The 23,387-nt window shown below is 42.6% G+C and overlaps 3 protein-coding genes across 5 annotated transcripts in view; 1 reads left to right on the forward strand and 2 right to left on the reverse strand.

Annotated features, from left to right (window-relative positions):
* Window positions 1-729: 729 nt before the first annotated feature.
* On the reverse strand, window positions 730-6,448 carry LOC311043420 (putative aminopeptidase W07G4.4). Its single transcript, XM_084054658.1, has 16 exons — window positions 6,361-6,448; window positions 4,984-5,025; window positions 4,780-4,870; window positions 4,186-4,334; window positions 3,947-4,055; window positions 3,726-3,853; window positions 3,532-3,631; window positions 3,291-3,366; window positions 3,120-3,205; window positions 2,898-3,002; window positions 2,637-2,712; window positions 2,162-2,280; window positions 1,967-2,050; window positions 1,753-1,810; window positions 1,430-1,611; window positions 730-1,302 (listed from the first exon to the last, which is right to left on the reverse strand). The coding sequence occupies exons 1-16, from the start codon at window positions 6,369-6,371 to the stop codon at window positions 1,171-1,173; spliced, it is 1,548 nt and encodes a 515-aa protein (XP_083910784.1). The 5' UTR covers window positions 6,372-6,448; the 3' UTR covers window positions 730-1,170.
* Window positions 6,449-7,221: 773 nt separating this feature from the next.
* On the forward strand, window positions 7,222-12,270 carry fahd2a (fumarylacetoacetate hydrolase domain containing 2A). 3 transcript variants are annotated; one of them, XM_084054470.1, is made up of 8 exons: window positions 7,222-7,311; window positions 7,953-8,215; window positions 8,550-8,766; window positions 9,773-9,832; window positions 9,950-10,112; window positions 10,930-11,038; window positions 11,225-11,312; window positions 11,801-12,269. In XM_084054470.1, exons 2-8 carry the CDS (start codon window positions 7,953-7,955, stop codon window positions 11,861-11,863), a joined length of 963 nt encoding a protein of 320 aa, XP_083910596.1. In that variant the 5' UTR covers window positions 7,222-7,311; the 3' UTR covers window positions 11,864-12,269. The 3 variants fall into 3 exon arrangements, with proteins under 3 accessions (XP_083910596.1, XP_083910597.1, XP_083910595.1); XM_084054471.1 differs by having other exon boundaries at window positions 7,223-7,277; window positions 11,801-12,270; XM_084054469.1 differs by having other exon boundaries at window positions 7,233-7,273; window positions 11,801-12,270.
* Window positions 12,271-12,634: 364 nt separating this feature from the next.
* Window positions 12,635-23,387, reverse strand: part of gpat2 (glycerol-3-phosphate acyltransferase 2, mitochondrial) — a gene marked incomplete at its 5' end in the record, with an annotated part of 91,991 nt that continues 81,238 nt past the window's right edge. Inside the window, 11 exons of the mRNA XM_084055444.1 lie at window positions 12,635-13,222; window positions 14,209-14,264; window positions 15,024-15,092; window positions 15,554-15,674; window positions 15,965-16,087; window positions 16,184-16,261; window positions 16,889-17,073; window positions 18,455-18,558; window positions 18,671-18,831; window positions 19,372-19,442; window positions 19,966-20,084. Coding sequence (XP_083911570.1) covers window positions 13,109-13,222; window positions 14,209-14,264; window positions 15,024-15,092; window positions 15,554-15,674; window positions 15,965-16,087; window positions 16,184-16,261; window positions 16,889-17,073; window positions 18,455-18,558; window positions 18,671-18,831; window positions 19,372-19,442; window positions 19,966-20,084 — 1,201 coding nt within the window. The 3' untranslated portion in view covers window positions 12,635-13,108. The remainder of the gene's footprint in view (window positions 13,223-14,208; window positions 14,265-15,023; window positions 15,093-15,553; window positions 15,675-15,964; window positions 16,088-16,183; window positions 16,262-16,888; window positions 17,074-18,454; window positions 18,559-18,670; window positions 18,832-19,371; window positions 19,443-19,965; window positions 20,085-23,387) is intronic.

Consider the following 23,387-nt stretch of genomic DNA (forward strand, 5'->3'; position numbering starts at 1 on the left):
AAATTGGCTATTTTGTGTCCAAAATGTAAAAAACAAACAAACATATATATATATATATTTTTTTTAAAAAGTATACATGATAACATGCTTAAACATTCGACAATTAAGGCCTAATATTTCTACAATTGCTACAAATAGCTGCGAAATCTCTATATCCAGTCATTTTGGAGCATAAACAAGAAGTTGAAGGATAAAATTAAGCCTGATAATGTGCCGTGCATGCTTCCTTGCAATGTTTTCATAAGTCTACCATGGAGTTGTGTGTGCAATATCAGTTATGCTGTCATTGCAGACAATCATATGCATATTATTTGTGATATACATAGGTCAGTGTTGTTTAACTTAAACCTGCAAGTTTCCCATCATGTTAATTTCCCTGTGTGGCAATAACTTACTTTGATTTGTGTACAACAGTGATACATTTCCTGATGAATATTAATATTTCATTGCTATAATAAAAACTGCAGTTCTCTACTCACTATTAAGCTAATGTACATTCTTCAACACAATATCTTTTTGTAATATCTATGCTTTAATTGTGTATACTGCTTCAACTAATGGATAAGGAAAAAAATCCATTTCCACTACACAGATGTTACCTGTAGAAATTATGATTTTGTTTTTGTTTTTATATCCCCAACTGTAACATATATTTATTTGACTGATGAAAATTGGCTTTTTAATAATTTTCAAACTTTGGTCCAAGGTGTCATAAAAAAAAACTTGTTTTGTAAATGTATTTTATTGATCAAAGAGGCATTTTTTTTAATCTGACTGGCACACAACATTAATCACACAACCAAGTCCTCGGTTCACACGTAAAAAAAGGATGGCATTTTTTAATACCGCCATTTCACCCCTGAGTATATCAATACAGGCCACTCAAGTTAGAAATGGGAACACAGAACACTGGACACAAGTGGTGTAGATTGGACGGACGTTGCAGAATCTTATCAAAATAACTCAATGAATAAACTACTTTCTCACAGAACAATGTTCCTCTGAGGTATTCTGGAATGTTGAGACAAAAAGGAAAAATGCATATTTGTATCCTGTGTGTTGAGCATGATGTCATTTCTGTTGGGACGGCTGTGCAATTTGTGTTGTGACTAAGCATACAAGAGAAACAATTTGAACATTTCTGTTGGTACGCCGACAGAAAATGTCCAACTAGTTAGACAGGATGTAGTTGGTAGCCATGGCAAGGATGGGAGCGCCTGTGGGCACTCCGGGGAAAGGACCACTGGACCCAGCAATATCGACATGGGAGTATGGCAGAGGGTTGGCAGAGTCAACACCAAACTAAATTCAAAGAGATAATAAAAAGAACATGGGTTATGATTTTACTGGTCACTTTTTGTAATTTTGCCATCATACTGTACATGTGTCAGTTAAAAATCTTCTGTAAGTCTTAGAATAATCTGCGTACCTTATCAAGCCCAGAGGCCATGATGAGGAAAGCTGCTGGGGTCTGGTGTCCTCGGGGAGTACCAGAGGATGGCAGGTTGTTGCTCTGGAGAATATCCTCATACTCAGACTTCCCTTTGTGGGCCTCGTAGTCCTCTCGCCTAATGTTGGACACTTCAAACACGTCCCCCAAAACTTCTCCAGCTACACATGAGACACAGGTTATTAAAAACAAATCAACGGATGAGATTCAAGTTGAGGTGTGATTCATTCCTTTGGCACTTTGTGACGTGACCTACAGACGTGACCTACAGTAAATGTTACTACTGTTGTTGTCCCTTTTACCTTTCTGCCACTGCGCAGCATTTCCCGAGCGATGGGCTGGGCCGTTATCCATGATAATCTACACAAGGACATATTCAAAAGATCAACAGCCTGCACACATTATGTCTGAATAATTGAATTCTTTACATTTGAATGCTCAGATGTTTGAATTGATCAACACAGAGGCGAGTGCCCATTTAAGTTGCAGTAGCGGTTGCGTCTCAGCAGTACTCACAGAGTAGTTGGGTCCCATGGCCCGGATGGCATGGCCAGTCAGAGTAGCGATAGTAAACAGCTGGGGAGATACCTCACGCACGGCCTGCAGAGAAGAAATGAGAATATTGTGAAGAGGAGGAACGCCGGTGTATGAACAGGAAGGAGGACAACTGGGATAAGTATGAGAATCTACAGTAAAACACTAGGTTCTGACCTTCTCCTTCATCTCACATAGAAGGTCCACCATCACCATGCGTCCCTCTGCATCAGTGTTGCCCACTCTCACTCTGCGACCAGCACGGGACACCACTAGCTCATCAGCCACGTAGCAGTCTGAGTACACACACACACACACACACACACACACACACACACACACACACACACACACACACACACACACACACACACACACACACACACACACACACACACACACACACACACACACACACACACACACACACACACACACACACACACACACACACACACACATTAGTGTCCTGAGGGAAGGAGCTACATAATACATCACTCACTGAGAGGGACAAAGATGTGTAGGAAACCAGAAATAGCCAATCTATAAGCTTACAACGGATTGCGCTGCGACACGTAGTACGTTTGTAGACCTGCTATTTTCAGTCGCACACAAACAGTATAAATCAGGCTTAAGAGTGAACTACACTAACCTGAACCCACACTGTTCCTCACCATCGCCAAGGAGCCCACCACTTTCAGATGCTGTGGCCTCAGCTTGGCCAGGATCTAATGAGAGAGAGAGGGAGGGAGGGAGGTGTTGTACTACTTTGGACACTTTATAAAGTAATACTGGAATGAAGGCAGCTAGGTTGTGAACCCTTACTACTGGTTGTCATAATACATTAAGGAGTTCTACAAGCCCAAAACATGTGACACGTCGGGGTAGGTTTGAAGCCTGGGCTTGAGTTTACCTGGAAGAAACCAGCGACGGCAGCAGCTCCACACTTGTCCCTGTGCATCCCAGCCATGAAACCTCCAGCTTTGATGTCTGCTCCACCAGTGTCATAAGTGATACCCTGGAAACATGACAAAGGGACTGTCTGTCACATATCCAGACATTACTGTCACTAATAAGTGCACACTTTATTGTACATGTAAAACGTACTAATGTAATTATAGAAGTCCCTTCTCACCTTGCCCACCAGCATCAGAGTTTTTTGGATGGGTCCCTCTCCAGAGTACTGGAGCTTGATTACTCTGGCCTGGTGACGAGGTACAGCTGTATGGGAAATACGCAACACAATTATGGATACGACTTCGAACGTTAGAGATATTTCCCTGCCAGTCTAACTTGATTCTCCTACCATTGGCACAGCGGTTGACTGCAGCCAGACAGGGGTACTCCTTCTCCAGGATACGTACATCTTTCAACACTTCCACCTAGAAAACAGTCAACAGAGCAATTGGTCTCACTAATTCCACAGGTAATTCTAACAAAGCAGTAACGTATCATAACATGATATGATATACAGCAATGTATCAAACCACTGCTACTGAGCTACTTTACTGCCTATAAGCTGTATATAAAGTAAAATAAATAAATACCTGCACAGGGCTGTCCTTGAAGAGTTCCTGGACATAATCTGCCACACGGGGAGCAGCCATACGCTCAGGGTCGGAGCCACCAATGTCACGGTACACCAGTCTGAAGGAGGGCGGTGAAGACAGGTACAGCATGAGCAAATGAGCAACAGATTGTCAAAGGTTCCTGTCCGGGTCAGATTTTGTGCTGTGCTCACCTCCCACTTTCCATTGCATTGGCCAGTTCCACCAGTTTTGGCCCAAGGGCCTGCTGTGTTACCCACAGGCCCAGAACGCACACCTTGTATGGGCTGGGCTTCATGTTGGCCTCCCTCACCTCCAGGGGCTTCAAGCGGGGGAGATAACAAGATGATTTATTCATTCATTTGTTTAATACATTTTCATCTACTCACACTGTGAGGACAACATGTTTTCTCACCATGTAGAGCGCGTGAAGTGCCCCAAGGGCTGCCACCAGGGTGCTCTTCTCGTAGTCACCGTGAGTAGGACAGACCAGCAAGGGCCGCTGCATACCTGCTTTCATGGCCCTAAGGGGAGACAAGAGAGAGTTAGACAGCACGGAACCAACCAGATGTAGAGGGGGTGGATGAGGTGGGGTATATGGATTTTCAGTACAAATGTTGACCGTTTCCGGTCACTGTTCAAGGTTAGACTGACCGCTTGATGCCATTGACAGCGGCATCACTGAAGCGCCTGACATCATCGTAGTCACGGTTCACTGGGCCGGTGGAGGCAAACACCAGCCGATTACCAGGGGCACCAGGTACCTTCAACAGCACCACCTCCTCCCCAAGACCAGTGTCTACCTAGAGAGATAGGCAGAGGGAGAGAGAGAGAGAGAAGACAGCACCGAGACAGTGAAACATTACAGTTTGTGTTAGGGTTGGGTGATATGACTTCAAATGAATATCACGATTATTTCAAACATTTTCCTCGATTACGATTATTGAGCGATTATAAAATATACAAAATAAAGATGTAGTAAATGATTAAAAAATCTATTAGAACGTTTTTGGGTCGATCTGTTGATACTGTATATAGGGGGGGGTGGATGAGGTGGGGTATATGGATTTTCAGTACAAATGTTGACCGTTTCCATCACTGTTCAAGGTGCTGAGGAAATGCAAAAAAATCTTGCTTCTCCATTATCCGGTTAGTAGTCGGTATTGGTTTCGATATATTTTCGCTTAATTGCCCAGCCCTAGTTTGTGTGTCGGAGAGAGAGAGAGAGAAAGGCCGAGATCAACTTACAGAGCTGTAGTCCAGCAGTGGTGCTTTCAGACATTCCAGCTGTGGGGGCAGCGTGTCATGGCTCTGGGCCACCAAGACAATGCCATCGAAACTAGAGAGAAGAGGAAAAGCGCTGTCTGTTAAAGAGGCACAAAGAAAACTGAAGTGAAAATGCTTTGTGTGCAAACCCTCCCCCCCACAAAAAAAAAAACATTATGTACTCACTTCTGGTCTTTACAGTCAGTGGTCCACTCAATGGGTTGGATGCTGAAAAAAGTAATGTCCAGAGTTATCACAACATCATAATTATCATGTATTCCAAGTAGTAAAGGCCCAATCCAATTGCCCTGAACGTAACATTTGGGTCATAATCACAACGTTCTCAGAGTTTGATTTGTAAATGGAAAAATATAGCTATTTGAACTTTCTTACTCAATCATATAAATCAATATATAGGTCAGTTTACTCAGCTGTTTACAAACACTACCTGATGTTTGATAGATGGAATCTCTTGAGATCTTATTATTAGCCTGTGCTACAGTTTATCCCTACTAAATAATGCAGGGCTAGAGATAACACACTGGGGCAAAGTCTGGGGCCATGACAGGACCTTTGAGACGTTTACTTTACTTAACTATACGAGTTCACTGAGTTTTCTTTCTTGATGCAAGAGGATCAGGCTTTCATACAGAGGGTTTGGTTACAATGTCTTCTTAAAAGGCAATGAATATCATGCAAAATTAATCCATTCACACTGTAGGCCTACTCAAACAGAATCAATATGCAAAGTAAACATCATCTCTTGACATATTAGGGTGTTCACTGTTCACGTTATGCCACCAAAGCTGCATTTATATTTTGTCAAATTATTTCGCCTATTACATGCTTACTGTATACAGCAGCACACCGCCTTCAGGCGTGTGGGTGTGTTGCCATGGTACCTCGAGGTTTTGTCTGGGACAATAATTTACTTTGATTGTTTGGCAAATCCACTCTGTCATCACTTTTCTTCCATGAGAGGTTCGCATTTTGCACTGTGAGAAACCTCAGAAATTAGCGAAACCAAAACTGAAACAATGGCGAAAAAACATCAACTTGTTTTTGAATAAAGGGCATCACCCACTGCCTTCTTCGTGTCAATTACCCAATAATAGCAAAAGTATTCAAATTAACATCAAACTAACTAATGCAGTGACTTGCTATTCGTTCGAATTGTCAGCCCGTTCTGAGGAACCCAATGTACAACGACGATCATGCAAGGAACGGGATGTCCAAGACAGCAGATTTTTTTCCTACATCTATAGTTTGATTGCATAACGGTTTAAGGTTTAAAGCCATTTCATCACGTGATCATTTTAGGTGCACATAAATGAATGTCTTCAAAAATCTAAAAACACAAAAAGTGTTAAGCATTAGCATAGATTCATGATCTCCATCTGTGCTGTAACAATACTGGACCAAATATAAATTTGGCAAGTCTTTAAAGCGATTGGTCCTATTCATTCGTGCACACACACTGCACACACATTGAAACATACAGATCAGAAAATACTTATTGATCGTAATGTCGAAAGAATGACTTATTAAATGGATGAAGATTACCTGGTGCACATTATTGTCCTCCTCCTCCGACGTCTTCAGAGAGAAAGAGACAGCTGACCACCGGTTCCACAACCACTCCTCCGATTGGTCACATGACTTGAGAGCGTTGTTCAGGCCATGTTGTTGGGAATTGTAGTTTTATCAAAACTGCTTCGAAAAACGAGCAAGTACAAATACAATCCTGGGAAATAGTTTGCACAAAACGTCTTCTTTACATCATGGTATGCATGGATACCAGCGTATCCATGCATACCATGACGTTGGCTGCAATTCCTTTCTAGCCATGGATCACATGACGGTCGTCTGTCACGACCGTCATGGATGAACTTCAACCTGGTGTTTGCACGTTCTCCATTTACGGCCCGTACATCTACATAATATGAACGTTCAAATTTCAAATATAAAGTGCTTACCCCATAGCCATGGATGTTAACATTCTGTTCGGGTCCACAGAAGTACCCATATCTTCCGTATTGTTAAATAAAAAACATTTTGATCGGATCGGTGGCCATTTTATCATAGTTATAATCTAATGTATCACAGTGCAGTACACCTCCCAACCAAATGGGTTCGCGTAGTTGAAAGCGGTTAAGGAAATACGGATAAAATGGCCACCAATCGGAATAAAATGCTTTTTTATTGAACAATAAGGAATATACAGGTACTTTTGAGGGTCCGAACAGAATTGTAACATCCGTGACCATGGGGTAAGCACTATATATTTGAAATCTGAACGTTTATGTAATGTACAGGCCGTAAATGGGAATGTGCAAACACCAGGTTGAAGTTCATGTTTCAGGGCTGCTCCCTTTCATAACTTTGAAGCCGACCCGAATGCGACCATGAACTACAAACCCAAACCCGGAAGCAGGTTAATGGTTACTGGTTAGGGGAGTCACGTCCAAAGGGCATGGTAGGTAAGAACACTTCTCACATGATTCTTGATAGCAGGTTAGTGTTTTCATATTTTGCACTATACAAAATTGCACAAATTAAAAATAATTGTCATACACCTCTACACGCCAGCTGCAGATAGAGGCAGAACGCAGGCAGGCAGTCGTTATTCTTTTTGTTCGTTTTTATTTTTAACTTTTCTTTCAGAAAATGTGATCTATTGTCTTCACCAGCAGACAGTTTTCTTATCGTGATCATGAGTCATAAATCATAAGCAAGTGTATAGGGTAGTTTCAGCTACTGATAATTGCACAAACAAGGTGTCAGATAAGACATGATATCAAATTTGGACATATGTACCCTTTCAACAGATTAACTGACCCATACTGTTTTATATCGCGACCCCAAAGAGAGTATGCATAGGCTGAGAAGTAACATAGAAGACTACATTTTACAATTTGTCTTTTTAGTCAAAGGCTACTATGATGTCTAGCTACCTTTGTTATTGTATGTCTTTAAAGGTCTTAATGAAATGAATACACAGGACCACAATCTATAGGGCTTCCTGTGTTATCCTTTTAACAATCATTGTAAATAGTACCTCTGTACTAATTGCAAACTGTAAAGTATTCAATCAATCAATCAATCAATCTTCACTCTCCTTTCTCACAGTAGTTTGACTCATCTTTTCTCAACAGATGATACTTCCTTCTCGCTCCTTGTTGATCTTGAGGAGTTTCTCCAGTAAGTTACCAGTAAACCCAGGGAGACGTGGATTGTGCAGTGCAGCAATGCGGTTGGTGCAGTTTCATCATCACGGAGATGAAGGGGGGATAAGAGTGGGAATTGAACAAGGTGAGGGTCTCGGAGTAGTGGACTTGAAGGCTTTTGACCCCTCCATGCCCTCAACCATGAGACAGCTGCTGGAGATGGGTGACAAAGGGCTGGAGGGTGCACACAGGTACAGTATTTAATATGTCAGAATGGTACTGCCACATCAGGCTAAGGCCATACTTCTTAAAAGAAGTACAACAAGTATCATAGTATCACAAAACGTCCCGATGCATTGCATTGTGAGCTTGTAGATCGGCTATTTTAGCTTGTTTTGAACATCTTTTAGAATTAGAAACCTTTGAAAACATTACAAATGTTTTGAAGGTGTGCTCTACATAGGGACTTAAGGGTTTATGTCTTTGAATGAACCCCATTCTCAATCCCACCATAGATCTCCATCCTATGTGCGGACAGCACCAATTAACATCTTCCTACATTCTCCTCTGCTCCCCCCCTCCCAGGGCCCTGTCCTCTGGTCAGTGTGTGGTGGCACGGTCAGACATCAAGCTGTTGTCTCCTGTGCTGGCCCCAGAGAAGGTCATATGTGTGGGTATGAACTACCGCGACCACTGCTTGGAACAGAACGCCCCCATCCCCAAAGAACCAATCATCTTCAGCAAGTTCCCCAGTGCCATCACCGGACCATACTGTGACATCACTCTACCATCAGAGAGCCAGGTGAGGCACAGACATGAAACTAATAATACACTGTCAAATCCTGAGTGTTCATTTAATTCTGACAGTGTGATACTATGATACTTTACCAAATAGACCCATAATGGTCCATTTGGACCATGTTGCGTTCACATTAGCGGAGACAAAAGCTACAAAACGTCCAAGCATGGCCAGTTACATTGCTGCAGAGTTCCCTGTGCTGTAAATAGCACAGGCAGGGAGGGAACTGTTTACCAGCCAGAATGAGTTTTTCTTCCTTTTACGGAACAGAGCATGAATTGTACGGAGAGTGAAGGGGAGTGGAAATTATGAAAAACATGACTGTTTGACACTTTACTGCATCATTGATGATCATCTGAAAAGAGCTGAAAAGCGTTGAAGTCAGAGTGTGACAGGCCATACCTGCCAACACTAGGCTGTGAAATGTTTCTGGTGTATCAGCAAATGTTAGAAAGGGGAAGGTTGGGGCGCCCGATAGCGGAGTGTTTGGGACACGTACCATATACGTGTAGGCTCTGATGCCTGACAGTGAGTCCCCAGTTTCACTCCCAACCCTGGTGGACTATTTGCTACATGTCACTCCACTACTCTCTCTCCTTGTTACCCGTCTCTCTCCCCTGATACTATCAATAAAGCCAGAAAAATTTACTTTCAAAAAGTAAGGGGAAGGTCTCAGACCAAGTGGACTGACATTTTGTTGTATAATACTTCTTGACATGGGAACTGTTTCATCCATTTTAACTTGTGTCTTTGAGCAAGCGCAATGATGAGCTACAAAGGCCAGGCAGGGTTGAACTTGTTTGCGTATGCATTGCACATGAAATCGGGAGATTAACGGCAGCAATAACAAATTCGGAGCACAGCAAGAGAAAGGGTTAAAAAGAGTGAGAATCCTACTAGAATTGTGAGTGTTGGCATGTATGCGACAGGTCTACCCCTGCCTATACCTTTTAGATGTACAGTATGTTGCAGAGGTTAAGTTGTGAAACTGTGTGCTGTCTGATTGAAGGAGGTGGACTGGGAGGTGGAGCTTGCCTTTGTGATTGGACGAAGGGGGAAACACATCAAGGTGAAGCATCACATCAACTACAGAAATATAGAAAGTAAAATATGACAAACAGGACATTTGAAACCCACAGATAACCCATTCTGACACATTGCCATCTGCCCTGCTCTTGTTATTCAGGAGGAAGACGCTCTATCATACGTGGCAGGGTTCACTGTAGCCAATGATGTCAGCGCACGTGATTGGCAAATGAAGCGCAATGGGAAGCAGTGGCTGCTGGGAAAAACATTTGACAGCTTCTGTCCACTCGGCCCTGCCTTAGTGACCACTGATTCGGTGAAAGGTGAGAGAGACAGCAAATGACACCAGCTGACAAACGGGGGAGAAATTTTAAAGTTACTGTAAAGGAATTATTAGTTTATTACTATTATACCATTTCATCACTGTTGGGCAGAAACCTTGTATTTCCGAAACTATTACTTCAGGAAATGGAAAAAGCACCTGTGTCCCAATGGGTCCAATGTAGTATTATTTAGACATAAGCTCTTTTTAATACTTGTCATTGGTTAAATATTTACAAAACCCACAGACACTTTAAGTTCCAGTTCAGACAAAGCAATCTCCGATCAACAAATGTTCATGTCAAGTATTTTTCTCACTCAAAAATAAATTACTCATCCATAAAGGAGTTCTATAGTACCTCAAACTTGGCTCTATATTTGCCTTCATGATCTATTAATTATTACAATATGCCACGCTTGTACTGTAGGCTCAACCCCTCATTAATATGCTAATATGACATGCCCCTGGAATCATGTCGAAATCAAACTTTTTCAGTAGGCTACATTGATTCAATCTGAATATCTGAGTACCAGCAGTGTGTTCTGACTTTTCTCCTCAACTTACCAGCAACACACAAATGCAAAATAGCATAGATCTACAAGCATGTCATACAAATGTACATGTGCATGTAAAAGGACCGCAATGGAAAACAAATAAGCCATTGAGTTAAGTATAGAATAGGGCGTTAATTTATGAAAAAATATGAAACAAATGCAAGGTTTCTGCCCGACAGCAACACGTTGTTTCTCTGAAGATCAGTACAGCTAATTTATAGCATTCATTGAGGACTTTAATGGAACAAATTACTGTGCTTCCAGATCCCCACAACTTGGGCATTCGCTGTTTAGTTAATGGAGACACGGTCCAAAACAGCAGCACTGATCAGATGATCTTCAAGACAGAGGAACTGGTTGCGTGGGTCTCAAAGTAAGTCAAGTTGGTATTCAATCACTGCTCACAATCTAGCTTCTGTGACTGAGGACTTCGCCATTTATGCACGTTTGTCTCCTGTTAGATTTGTGACTATAACTGTGTCCTCTGTTAGATTTGTGATCTTAACTCAGTTTCCTCTGATATATTTGTGATCGTAACTCCGTTTGTCTCCTCTGATAGATTTGTGACCTTAACTCCAGGTGATGTTTTCCTCACGGGCACCCCTCCAGGTGTGGGTGTGTTCAGAAATCCTCCCGTCTTTCTCAAGGTGAGGATGATCAGACCTTTTGTTTTAGAACTAGATGTATTGATCAGACATTTTATAACCCGTTCATCATGATGAACAGGAGACATGAACCGGGAACACATATGACACCTTCATATGTGTTTCTGGTTCAAATATGCTGCAGAGACAATCAACAGTAAACGGGTATGCCACCTTCTGGAAACCCGGGACTAAGGTTATGCACAGAGCCTATAACCCTGCCAATGCAAGGTACCAAAACTTGATCACGCTGATTGGCACGTCGTCAACACAATATCCCTTGCAATGCTGGGCAAGCTGGCAATAAAGTTATATGGTACTGTAATAAAGTTGTATGGTAATAAAGTACAAAATGATGGTAAATGCCCATCACAACATACAGTATCTGAACCCAAACAGACAGCTTGAAAACGTTTAATGCGTTTACCCAGTAGTCAAGAACATAACTTTTCCTTGACTATATTTGATGAATCATTTCACCCTTCTTTCAGAGAGGCGACGTGGTGGAGTGTCAGATAGACCAGCTTGGATCTATACTGAACAAAGTGGTCTAACACGTGACGTGACAAGAGAGTGAACCCTGCTCCCTTCCACCAAGCCACCGAAGACTGATTTGCTAACTAAGATCACTCTAGCCAAATGGATTACTTTACTGGTTTATAAGTTTACTGATAGCCTCTTGAAAAAAGGACCATCACAGACATTTAATCATGTCAGTGAAAATCTATTGTTATATTGGTTTCTGTTTCAGAATGGGTTGCTTTTATGTTTGTGTGCTGGGATGTAAGCGAAGTATTTGTAATATTGTATGAACTAATTGGATGAGTCATCCGGGCTTTCACTAACAACCTTCATTCATTTGGCCATCACATCTGCTGTCTGTATCTCTTAAAAGTATCAAACTACACTGGTCAGCCACCCACTACTGTTGCTGTGATTGAAAATGTGATAAACTCTGCAAGTGTATGGATTTTTGCCTTATTTTATAATAAAAATATATATTATAGATTGTCAAATGTGTATAGATATGAATGTTTTTTAAATTGTACAAAGTTACAAACTTTTCCTTGTATACTTAATATTTGGCTTGCAGAAGAAAAAGTATAACGTCTTACTTTAAAAGATTTATGGTATCTTGCTGCCTTGGAGGAACTTTGGACCCCAACTGTGTCAATCTTGGCTGTAATTCAAGCACAGCTCATTGCTCATAATTCATCGACCTGCTATCCTACCTCAGGGCCTAAAGCATTTGTCTATGCTAATTTGCTTTTTTAAATTGACCTTAGTAAGAGGACTACCTTGGATAAATTCCACCACTGAAGGACCCATTGCATATTGTAGTCAGACATACACAAGAATATTTTAACATTTTTATCCATGTAAGCCTCTGGATCTAGAACAAAGTCAGCGATGAAGGCATCCACATCACATATCACACCCAATTGTCACAGTATTGTTTAACTGTTTTGGATCATAACAAAAAAATAATTGTGTGTTTGCATCACAACCAATAAAAAAAGGAACATTCTCGACCAAGGAAATGCTATACATTGCAATTCTCTAAAACCAACACAGGGTGGCACTAGTGCTTCAAACATAAACTAAAAACCGTTGAGGTGACACTAATGCCTCAAAAAATAAAAGTCAACCTGAACAGATTCTGAAAAGGAAAAAAAACATGCAACATGACAACTAAATATACATAGAGACTGCTGCTGAATGCTATTAACACAAAATTATAATGGTCAACAGGAAATACAAATTTTAAAGGCACCGATTTTTTCTTCTCTCAACACATGTCAATCGTAGATATATTGTGAGATGAAGCACTGCAGTTTCTGTTGGTTGTCTGCCAGCTGGAAGCGGGGGCTGACTGCCAGGAACATGCCGTTTCTTTGCTCCTCCACAATGACCTGCGGACACAGACACACATGTAATATAAATAGGAGGACACATGGACATGATGTCAACAAGGCTAAAACAACAAAAAACTAACCTATGTAATGCCAAAGAACTTACAACAGACAATACAGCACTGTTACAATTAAAGAAAATACAGTAAGAAGAAACTGTTTATTGACAGTAGTGGTTCTCACATGTGAACTTGGAGTGAGACTCTTAACTTGAGATCATCCCATCATCTTTTGCCTTTGTTGGCTGCATAAAAACTGCAAGCAGCTTTCCTTAATTCCCTTCTGACATGTGGAACTTCTAAAGCCCGGGAGCCTCAAGCACAAACATCGATTGATGTAAAATGGTATAGAGAAGGGAGATAATGCGACAGCCCGTATATGAAGCCTTAGCGGCTAAATATAGTGAAGCCTGCTCTATTTTTGCAGGGAATGATTGCCAAACCACAGAGTGCTACTGTATACAGTGCAGAGGGTGAACTGAATGAGTGCCAAACTGTCTCCAGTGACTTAAAGTGCTGCAGCACCCATGCATGGAGTATTGATCTACTTGAACAAAAAGAAGAAGAAAAACAAAGTGTTGCAATAGTAGCAATCATGGGGGGCTTTAGTTGATAAGACTTGTGCCATTGCTCTCTAGATTCACCTTTGATCTAAACACTTCTGCCAACAAACTGGCCAGACCAGAACCAGTGGGCCTGGGTCGCCTTAATTTATTGCCTGATAACTCCAAATTGGATGGGGATGGAGTATCAAGATACTTTTAATTAAAACATATTACATTGAGGAAGTAGTAATTATTGTCAATTACAGGCTTTAGTTGGGTTTGGGCTCACAAAAGCTTGGTACACCTGGGGTCTGGTTGGTGCCTGAATAGAAACTATGAACTGAGGCTGAAATTCTCCAGCTAACGTGGTGCTCCAATTCTGTTCAGTGTCAGAGCTACATTTAGACACACAAAAAACAACACACAGGCGGCTGTCACTTACCCCCAAGTCTATTAGCGTTCTCACAGCAGTGCGTGCCACTTCCTCGGAGCAGCTCTCTATGAAATGTGGCACAAAGACTCGCATACATCAAAACCGCAGACAGCTTTTCAATATGCTTTTTAAACACCACCTCCAGATAATACTAAAGCCATTACCAGTCTGATGGATGGCATTTTATGCAGCGTAATACTGAAGAGCGTGGTTCCTCTTTGCCTTATTACATATGGCTCTTTTCCACCACAAGAATTAATCAAACTGCACTGTGCTCAGTGTGCTGTGTATCATATTTTCTGGATTTGTTTCCATGAAAGGTTCTCAGAACCTAATTTAGGCCCTGCTCAGGAGGTGGTACTAACCCTGAGTGCAGGGAACCCAGAACTTGTTCAAAATTGTTCAAAAATAGGCAATCTACAAGCTCATAATGCGTCACGATGCGACGCATCTTGAGCTTGTAGATTGTCTATTGTCTATTTTCATCCCTGAAGGAGGAGCCCTTCAGGGATGGTTCCGGTTATAATGGAAACTCTACAAAAAGCGATCAGAGAACTTCACAGGTTCTATAAAGTTTCAGGATATGGAAGGTTCTGGGTTACCCTTCGTAGTCGAATAGAGCCATTACAGAGGAAGGCAGTGTGAGATTTGAAGTGTGGGAGTATACGGTGGGTCTGTTCCTGTCTCTGGTGATAGTTGGCACGCACATGGACTGAACCAGTAGGAAGAGGCGTAATGAAAAGCTTTTACATTTAGGCCATTAAGAACTTAAGAAAAGCGTGTGTGTGGGAGAGACTTGGTGGGATGCCGAAAATAGCACTCACCATAGTGCCATCTGTCCTTATGCGCCATGTTGCACAGATGCGAGTGTATTTGAGCAACACAGACAGCCTCTGTATGAAGAAAAGCATTGTTCAGTTCAACAAAAAAAAAGAAAAAATGACCTGGCAAATGGAGCCAGTTACTCCATTCCAAAGGGAAATGGGTATTGCATGCTTGGTCTACCATGACATGTAACTGGTACCTCAAGTTAATAATATATCTATAATGGTCGATCTATAATGGTCTAGCAGTATAGTCTTATAGACTAGTGGTCATTAATAATCATGAAAGGTGGTTGAGCTGAAACAAAATGGGAAAATGGCTTGGATGGAGAGATCACAAGTATCAAGGACACAGGAGGACACAAATAAATATTCATTATGAGTTCATAATGATTTTTTTTACTCACAATAATGAATACAGTATATTTTACTGTGTATATACTGTACATGTATAGCACATATTCCCTAGGCTGTAGATGCACACACACACACACACACACACACACACACACACACACACACACACACACCTGGCAGAGGAGTACGGAGGAGGTCCAGTCCTTGTGTGGCCAAGCGCAGTGCCCTCAGATGCCCAGATAGCAAACTACAGAGGAAGAGGAGCATCTCTGGACACTGGGATGGCTGGCTCAACTAGAGGGACAAAAACAATGTCAGGAGGTTGATGGGAGGAGGGGGTTTGATGAGATAAAGCTGGATGCACTGAGAACGACAGAGAAATACGGACTGGAAGTCAGGATGATTTACAGTACACGTCGGTCAACTGTACAAAGACAGGAGATTACATGTGGGACTAAGGCTGTGAGTTTAGATTGTGTGTGTGTGTGTGTGTGTGTGTGTGTGTGTGTGTGTGTGTGTGTGTGTGTGTGTGTGTGTGTGTGTGTGTGTGTGTGTGTGTGTGTGTGTGTGTGTGTCTTCTGTACCTTGTAGAAACGTGACTCTACATCCTCAGAGTCAGACTCATCATGGTACGGGTCATCAGAGGTGCTCCAGGACAGGGTGCCCAGTTTCTTGTAGGCATCACAGGCAGGAGCATCCCTGAGAACCTGGCCACACCATACAGAGAACAAAAGTCAGGTAGGGAGGTTATATGAAAGTGTTATTTATTTCCGGGCGTGTGTTGGTGTGCGCTTTTGTCTTACCTCCTCCATGATCAGGACGCCACAGCGTACCAGGCTGTCCACTGCCTCGACAGCAAAACCGTTAGCAGATCGACAAGGCTGGAGAGGAGAGAGAGAGACAGAGAGAGAGAGAAAGAGAGAGGGAGAGAGACAATGAGAGAGCTATTGGGTGAGCTCAGTTCTACTTCTAAATGCTTAATGCTCTGATTCGCCTCGGGGACAACAGGGAGTTAGCGAGGCCAAATAGCTTTGACGCATCACACATCTGAGAATTGCTGAGGGAGGACAGCTGCCAGACAGCATTAAATGTGTAGCGGAGATGTTGGTTAAAATGAGAGGAGGAGAGATAGCAGGCCGCAGGGCCAGAGGTAAGAAAGGTATTAGCCGGTGAGAAATTGGAAGCTAGACGCGGCTGCAAGGAATAAAAGACTCGACGAATGGAGAAGAAGGCAGCAGTGAGCAAAGGGGGCAAGGAATAGTATTTATGGCTTGGATTAAGAGCCCTTGATGTCAGATGGAACACACTTGCGCTCTTTCTCACACTCACACACACACACACACACACACACACACACACACCTCGCTGTCTGAGTTAGAAGCGGCGGTGCAAGATGAATGGTTGTTCGGCTCCATTAAATGTCCACTGAATAAGATACGCTGGATGGACTCTGGTGTGTGTGCGCGCGTGTACGTGCATGTTTATGTGTGATGTGAATTGATGCTCACCGGCATAAAGCCCGGAGGCAAGAGGTGGCAGAGCTGCAGGGCTCGCTCAGTTAGCTCCGTCTGACACAGAGCCACATCAAACTCCGCGTCAGCTTTGGCCTCGTCACCACTCGCCTCAGCACTCCTCACCCCACTGCCGATGCCACTGCCAGCCACGTCACACAGCATTGCTGACACCGAGCACGCTGGGAACACACGCATAAGCTGGTTAATCATTTTGTTGGATAATGGTGCAGAAACACATCACTTAGACAGGCCTTTTCGACAATGCAATTATTATGTCTAAGGATTATTTCTATAGACTCTGCCCTTAAGACAGAACAAGGTACATTGACAAATGGAGCATTGTAGGGATAAAACTGTGTCTTCTGGCCTCAAGTAGCCTATGTAGGCCTGCATACCAGCATGGACTTATACTAGATGTATGGGTGAAATGGGCAAAGCAGCATGTTAATAAACACAAAATACAGATAATTAAAATGCTACTAGAAAGCTTATATCACTTCTTATCCACTTTATTGTCACATCACAGGTTTACAGATTTAAAGCAGTGGTTAACAGTTGTTTTTACTAGCTAATGTATCTAACCATAACCCACTGCCCAGGAATATTACCCAAAAATGCCAATAAATTAGTAAAACTGTTGTCCTAGCCTGATTATCTGACTGAAGCTAGAGAAGCAGTCCACTCAACGAGTGGGCGGCAGGAGCCAGGCCTCCTTTTGTCTCACATTTCATGGCCTGAATGCACCTTTTCCTCCTCATTGTGGCGGTTAAATGAATCTCACAGGAGAATTTTGAAGAAAAACTACTCATGCATTACAGCATACCGTAGTTTTGCTGAATTGGGATAATTGAAGGGTTAACAGGGCCAGGGGACTAGAGAGAAGGAAGTTTTCCAAATTAATAGTTCAAAATCTTGTTTGGTTTAGTTTAGTTCCTCTCTATGCACTTTATAATTTGAATCTTCCTCAAATGCTGTCAAGTGTTTGTTATTTAAATGTGTAATGTCATTTTTTGTCAGTGTAATTTTTTAGCACTTCTTACATTCACTGCAATGAAATATCACTCTTATAATATGAACCGCTTTCTAATAATCAGCATCAGCCCAGAAGAAACATGTTGGTCGACCCATATTGGATAATACAATCCCAGTCTGTCATACACAGACTGGGGTGAATCGAGGATCTACCAGCTAGCAAAGCATCACAGTGACTGCATATCCACTGGGAGATTGGCTTCATAGTGCTGTTGATTACTTTTTCTCTTTGCTGTCAATAGCAAGCATGCTCTGCTGAGTATTCCCAACAGCGCTGAGACCTCAGAATGTTTCATATTGCTCAGGCTGTCGAGTGCTAATGGAAAGAAATATTTCTTACAACCAAAGAGTTGTCACATAAAAAAACAAGCCTTTATTAGTCTGACTGTCAGCGAAAGTAGCTCTGACCAGCGCTTCCTCACACGCATCAGTTTGAGCTGCCAGCTAAAAACAGTACAGTACAACTCAGGAGGGGAGTGGGCATTGAGGCTCAGATACAAAATGTTCAAGACATGGATGGTCACTTACCGCCAACAGCCTCCAATATGAAGGTGTGTGTGAGAATGTGGGTATGTTGAGAGAGACTCAAGGTGGCAGAGAGGGAAGGGCGAAGGATGATGAATGGGTCTTTTCTAGGAGTGTTGGAGGAAAACGGGGTTAGCAATGATGGAGGTTATGTTTGGTTGGCATCTCTGAACAGTCCCCCCTCCCCTACAGTTCTGCCTTCATAAGCTGAAGACCAACCTGGAGGGTATGCCTGCGATGATGAGGTGAGGGGTGAGGAGGCAAAGAGAATGGTAGACCACCTCCACCAAACTACCCCCGAACCCCACATCCATATCCCTCAACAGGACCTCCTCTATCAGCCAGACCACATCACGGCAGAGGGCAGATAGATACACACCCTGGAGAACAAGGATAAGTGATGGAGGGGGGAGAACATTTCACTCAAAATGTAAAAAAAAAACATTGAAAAAAAAAACAAGCAAAATACTAAAAACAATGTCACTGACAGGTGTTACATCCAATTTATTTTCTACATGTTTAAAGCAAACAACTGAAGGAAAAAACAAAATTGTCAATATAAATGCTTTTGAGGAGGTACTCATCATGCATTATTGAAACTAATACGGGAATATAATACCTGTAGAGGGATGAGAAAAAGTAATAACCAAAGAAGTGATACAGAAAATAAGTGGCGATAACACGCCAGGCGTAGATTAGATGGAGATGAGAGAGCATAGCTCAGGAAAACACTGACGCATGCTGACACAATATAGAAACCATTTTGTTTTTATGGGCCGACTAGAGTATTTATGGGTGCTTTGTTTATGCTGAAGTGCTTATTGAGGGAACAACAAGAATCTCTGACATTACCATGTGTGCCATCACCATCTGATTATGTACCCACTGCACGCGCGCACGCACACACACAGTACACATACCTTGCGGTGTTTGTGCAGCAGAAGACCAGACATCACACTGGTGGACATCACAGCCATGCAGGAAGTTGTGGCTACACAAAGCGTGAACAAACAGAAACAAACACCAAATGTCTCATCAAGATAGATACCTTTATTGATCCCGCAGGGGAAATTCAGGCACCAGAGACAGCACAGCAATAAAAGTTACAGATACAGGGCATAGAGGTACAGTAGGTACAGAAGAAAGAACATCAGAATAAAGACACCCTCAAACAAACATTTATACAAGTACACAGACACCCTATACAATCATCCCACCTAGCGCAACTGTCAATAAATAATACGTATACAGATGTATACACTCTATACAATCATCCTGCCTGATGCAGAACAAGAGAGTAGCAAGGTAATCCTATAGTTATGACATCAGCACAAACCACAGGTAATGTTAAAGATGACAACAGAGTGTATGTTATAATAGTCACAGAGTGCAGTAATGCTACAGAGTCACAGAAAGTAAATTGCCGTTGCCATATTCGTGCCTCGTTATACATTCTGAACAAGCAAGGGATGAAGAATTTGTGATTCAGCTGATGTACGTAATCCCAGACTTACAGTAGATGAGGTGGAGGATGAGGGCGATGCCGAGGTCACGCTCCGATTGGACGAGTTCTGGTGCACAGCGAGGGGGCAGTAACCACGATGTCAGCCTCTGACCGAAAATGGAGTCGGTGCTTTAATGAAGCAGATAAACGAAGTGGGAGGACAAAGCACAATTAGGAGAATAATGGGCTCATTCCCACCCTCTCTTTTATATTTTAGCAACTGTACCATCCATGAAGGACAGCTAGGCCTAATCATTAAGATTTAGCTGTCATGCCGTTGGAAATGTATTATAGGTAACTGTCATTCATCTTCAGTGGACGTTTGCTGCATGACTCGGTGACAGTAATGAAACCTAGGCTGTTTCTACACTTTAAAAAAAACAGTTATTAAGGTTTCGAGGCCAATAGGCTCGAAGCCTTATTACATCAGTAAGAGTTCATGATCTTCCGCCGGTTTTGCCAGTTCTGGCCTAACCGCGTGGTCACTTTTTATGAAATTCGGCAATATGGTAGAGGGCTATGCCAAACGGCGAAAACCCGAAACTCACAAACATTGGCCAAAGGGTGGCGCTGTAGCACTCAATTGAAAATGCCAACTTTGAACAGGTACAGCTCATGCCCTGTTTCACCTACAGCCATGAAACTTTGATACACACATGCGTCTCCTCATGCCTAACAACTTTCACTGTTTGACTTTTGACCTCTGACCTTTAGATCTCCCACCATTTCGAATTCTATGAAAAGCAGTAAAAAGCAGTAAAAAGCCTACTCCTCCTGGGATTTATGAGCAATCTGTACGAAACTGTATACACATGAACTTTGGACCAATGCCGACAGACGTAACCAAGCGGATTTTCCATAAGTGAAAACGTTAAGCTTTTATAAGCCAATGAAAATTGCAGCTTTTTTAAAATTATTCATCTGCCCCTAACACATACATGCAGACTCACATTTGTTTGACACTTTGCAATATTGTAGAGGGTCCTTCCAAGTATCACTGAAACCAATCTTACTCCAATTGGTCAAAGGGGGGCGCTATAGCAATTTTTTGAAAATGCAAACTTTAAACAGGCAAAAGTCATGCCTCGTTTGGCCGACAGCCGTTAAACCTGCTTACACATGTGCCTTGACTCATGAGGAACACATGTATCACTTTGACCAGTAAGCTCTGCCCTTAGATTGTCTGCAATTTTGAGCAGTTTGAAAAACATTTAAATCCAGGATTTCTGAGCAATTTGCATGAAACTGTGTCAAATACATGTTTGAGGCCCTTTTTCACAGGTTCAGGTGTGTTGGTTCAATAGCTTGATCGCTTAATCATCTGCCTTGAAACCATAGGGTAGCCGGTTCGAATCCCACCTCAGGTAGACTTAATTATAATTGCATTGCACACAACATGACTATATCAATGAATACATGTGCAATTGTTAAAGATGACGAGAAATGCATACTTGAAAGTAGTTATTTTCAATGTATGACGTACTTCATTCGCGCTTTTGTTTTGTTTTGTTGGATTCTCCCTTTTCACTGTCTAAGGCTGTGTATTGGATAGCTCCACCAGTAGAGTGTGAGTCTCATGTGCCGAAGGTCCCTGGTTCGAATCCCACTTATTACAGTTCACATTTAAATTGCATTGTACAAAACATGACCCTGTTAATTCAGACAAGTGCAATGTTTAGACAATAACACGAAATGCTTTTGAGAGTAGTTTTTTTTTATGTATGACATACTTTCTTGTGAAAATAGCCGATCTACAATCTCACACCTTTTTAGATAGCAACGCGTTGTGAGCTTGTAGATCGACTATTTTCCACTAGTTTCCATTCCGAAATATATTGAGCAGTTTGAAAAACATTTAAACCAAGGATTTCTGAGCAATTTGCGTGAAAGTGTGTCATGTGTGTGAACTCCCTTTTCACTAGTACAGGTCTGTTGGCCCAATGGCTTAATCATCTGCCTTGAAACCACAGGGTTCCTGGTTCGAATCCCACGTCATGTAGAATTCATTATAATTGCATTGCACACAACATGACTGTATCAATGAATGCATGTGCAATTGTTAACCAGTAAACTCCGCCCTTAGATTGTCTGCAATTTTGAGCAGTTTGAAAAACATTTAAATCCAGTATTTCTGAGCAATTTGCGTGAAAGTGTGTCATGTGTGTGAACTCCCTTTTCATCAGTTCAGGTCTGTTGGCCCAATGGCTTAATCATCTGCCTTGATACCAGAGCGTCGCCGGTTCAAATCTCACCTCATGCAGACCTCAACTCAATTGCATTACACACAACATGACTGTATCAATGAATAAACATGCAATTGTTAAATGAAACGCTTATTGAGAGTAGTTGTTTTCAATGTATGATGTACTTCATTCCCTCTTTTGTTTTGTTTTGTTTTGTTGGATTCTCCCTTCTCACTGACCAAGGCTGTGGATTGAATAGCTTGATCAATACAGTGTTAGTCTCATGTGCCAAAGGTCCACGGCTCAAACCCCACTTGTCACAGTTTACATTTAAATTGCATTATGCAAAACATGACCCTGTTAATTCAGACATGTGCACTTTGCTCTCTCTCTCTCTCTCTCTCTCTCTCTCTCTCTCTCTCTCTCTCTCTCTCTCTCTCTCTCTCTCTCTCTCTCTCTCTCTCTCTCTCTCTCTCTCTCTCTCTCTCTCTCTCTCTCTCTCTCTCTCTCTCTCTCTCTCTCTCTCTGTCACAGTCTGTCTGTCTGCCTGTCTGCCACTCTGTCACTGTCTGTCTGTCTGCCAGTCTGCCACTCTGTCACTGTCTGTCTGTCTGTCTGTCTGTCTGTCTGTCTGTCTGCCAGTCTGCCAGTCTGCCACTCTGTCACTCTGTCACAGTCTGTCTGTCTGCCTGTCTGCCACTCTGTCACTGTCTGTCTGTCTGTCTGCCAGTCTGCCACTCTGTCACTGTCTGTCTGTCTGTCTGCCAGTCTGCCACTCTGTCACAGTCTGTCTGCCAGTCTGCCACTCTGTCACTGTCTGTCTGTCTGCCAGTCTGCCAGTCTGCCACAGTCTGTCTGTCTGCCAGTCTGCCAGTCTGCCACTCTGTCACTGTCTGTCTGTCTGTCTGCCAGTCTGCCACTCTGCCACTCTGTCACAGTCTGTCTGTTTGTCTGTCTGCCACTCTGTCACAGTCTGCCAGTCTGCCAGTCTGTCACAGTCTGCCAGTCTGCCACTCTGTCACTGTCTGTCTGTCTGTCTGCCAGTCTGCCAGTCTGCCACAGTCTGTCTGTCTGCCAGTCTGCCAGTCTGCCACAGTCTGTCACAGTCTGCCAGTCTGCCAGTCTGCCACTCTGCCAGTCTGCCACTCTGTCAAAGTCTGCCAGTCTGCCAGTCTGCCACTCTGTCAAAGTCTGCCAGTCTGCCAGTCTGCCACTCTTGTCACAGTCTGCCAGTCTGCCATTATTCTCG

Source organism: Gymnoscopelus microlampas (assembly GCF_963454915.1).
Source record: "Gymnoscopelus microlampas genome assembly, chromosome: 4".
NCBI classification, from domain to species: Eukaryota; Metazoa; Chordata; class Actinopteri; order Myctophiformes; family Myctophidae; genus Gymnoscopelus; species Gymnoscopelus microlampas.

Excerpts from the sequence above, each read along its gene's own strand:
- LOC311043420 (XM_084054658.1), bottom strand. Across the intron at positions 3,367-3,531 it reads TCAAGGACAGCCCTGTGCAG|GTGGAAGTGTTGAAAGATGT; the intron begins GTATTTATTTAT and ends ACTGTTTTCTAG. Across the intron at positions 3,206-3,290 it reads AGTCAACCGCTGTGCCAATG|CTGTACCTCGTCACCAGGCC; the intron begins GTAGGAGAATCA and ends TTTCCCATACAG.
- fahd2a (XM_084054469.1), top strand. Across the intron at positions 8,216-8,549 it reads GGGCTGGAGGGTGCACACAG|GGCCCTGTCCTCTGGTCAGT; the intron begins GTACAGTATTTA and ends CCCCCCTCCCAG. Across the intron at positions 10,113-10,929 it reads GACCACTGATTCGGTGAAAG|ATCCCCACAACTTGGGCATT; the intron begins GTGAGAGAGACA and ends CTGTGCTTCCAG.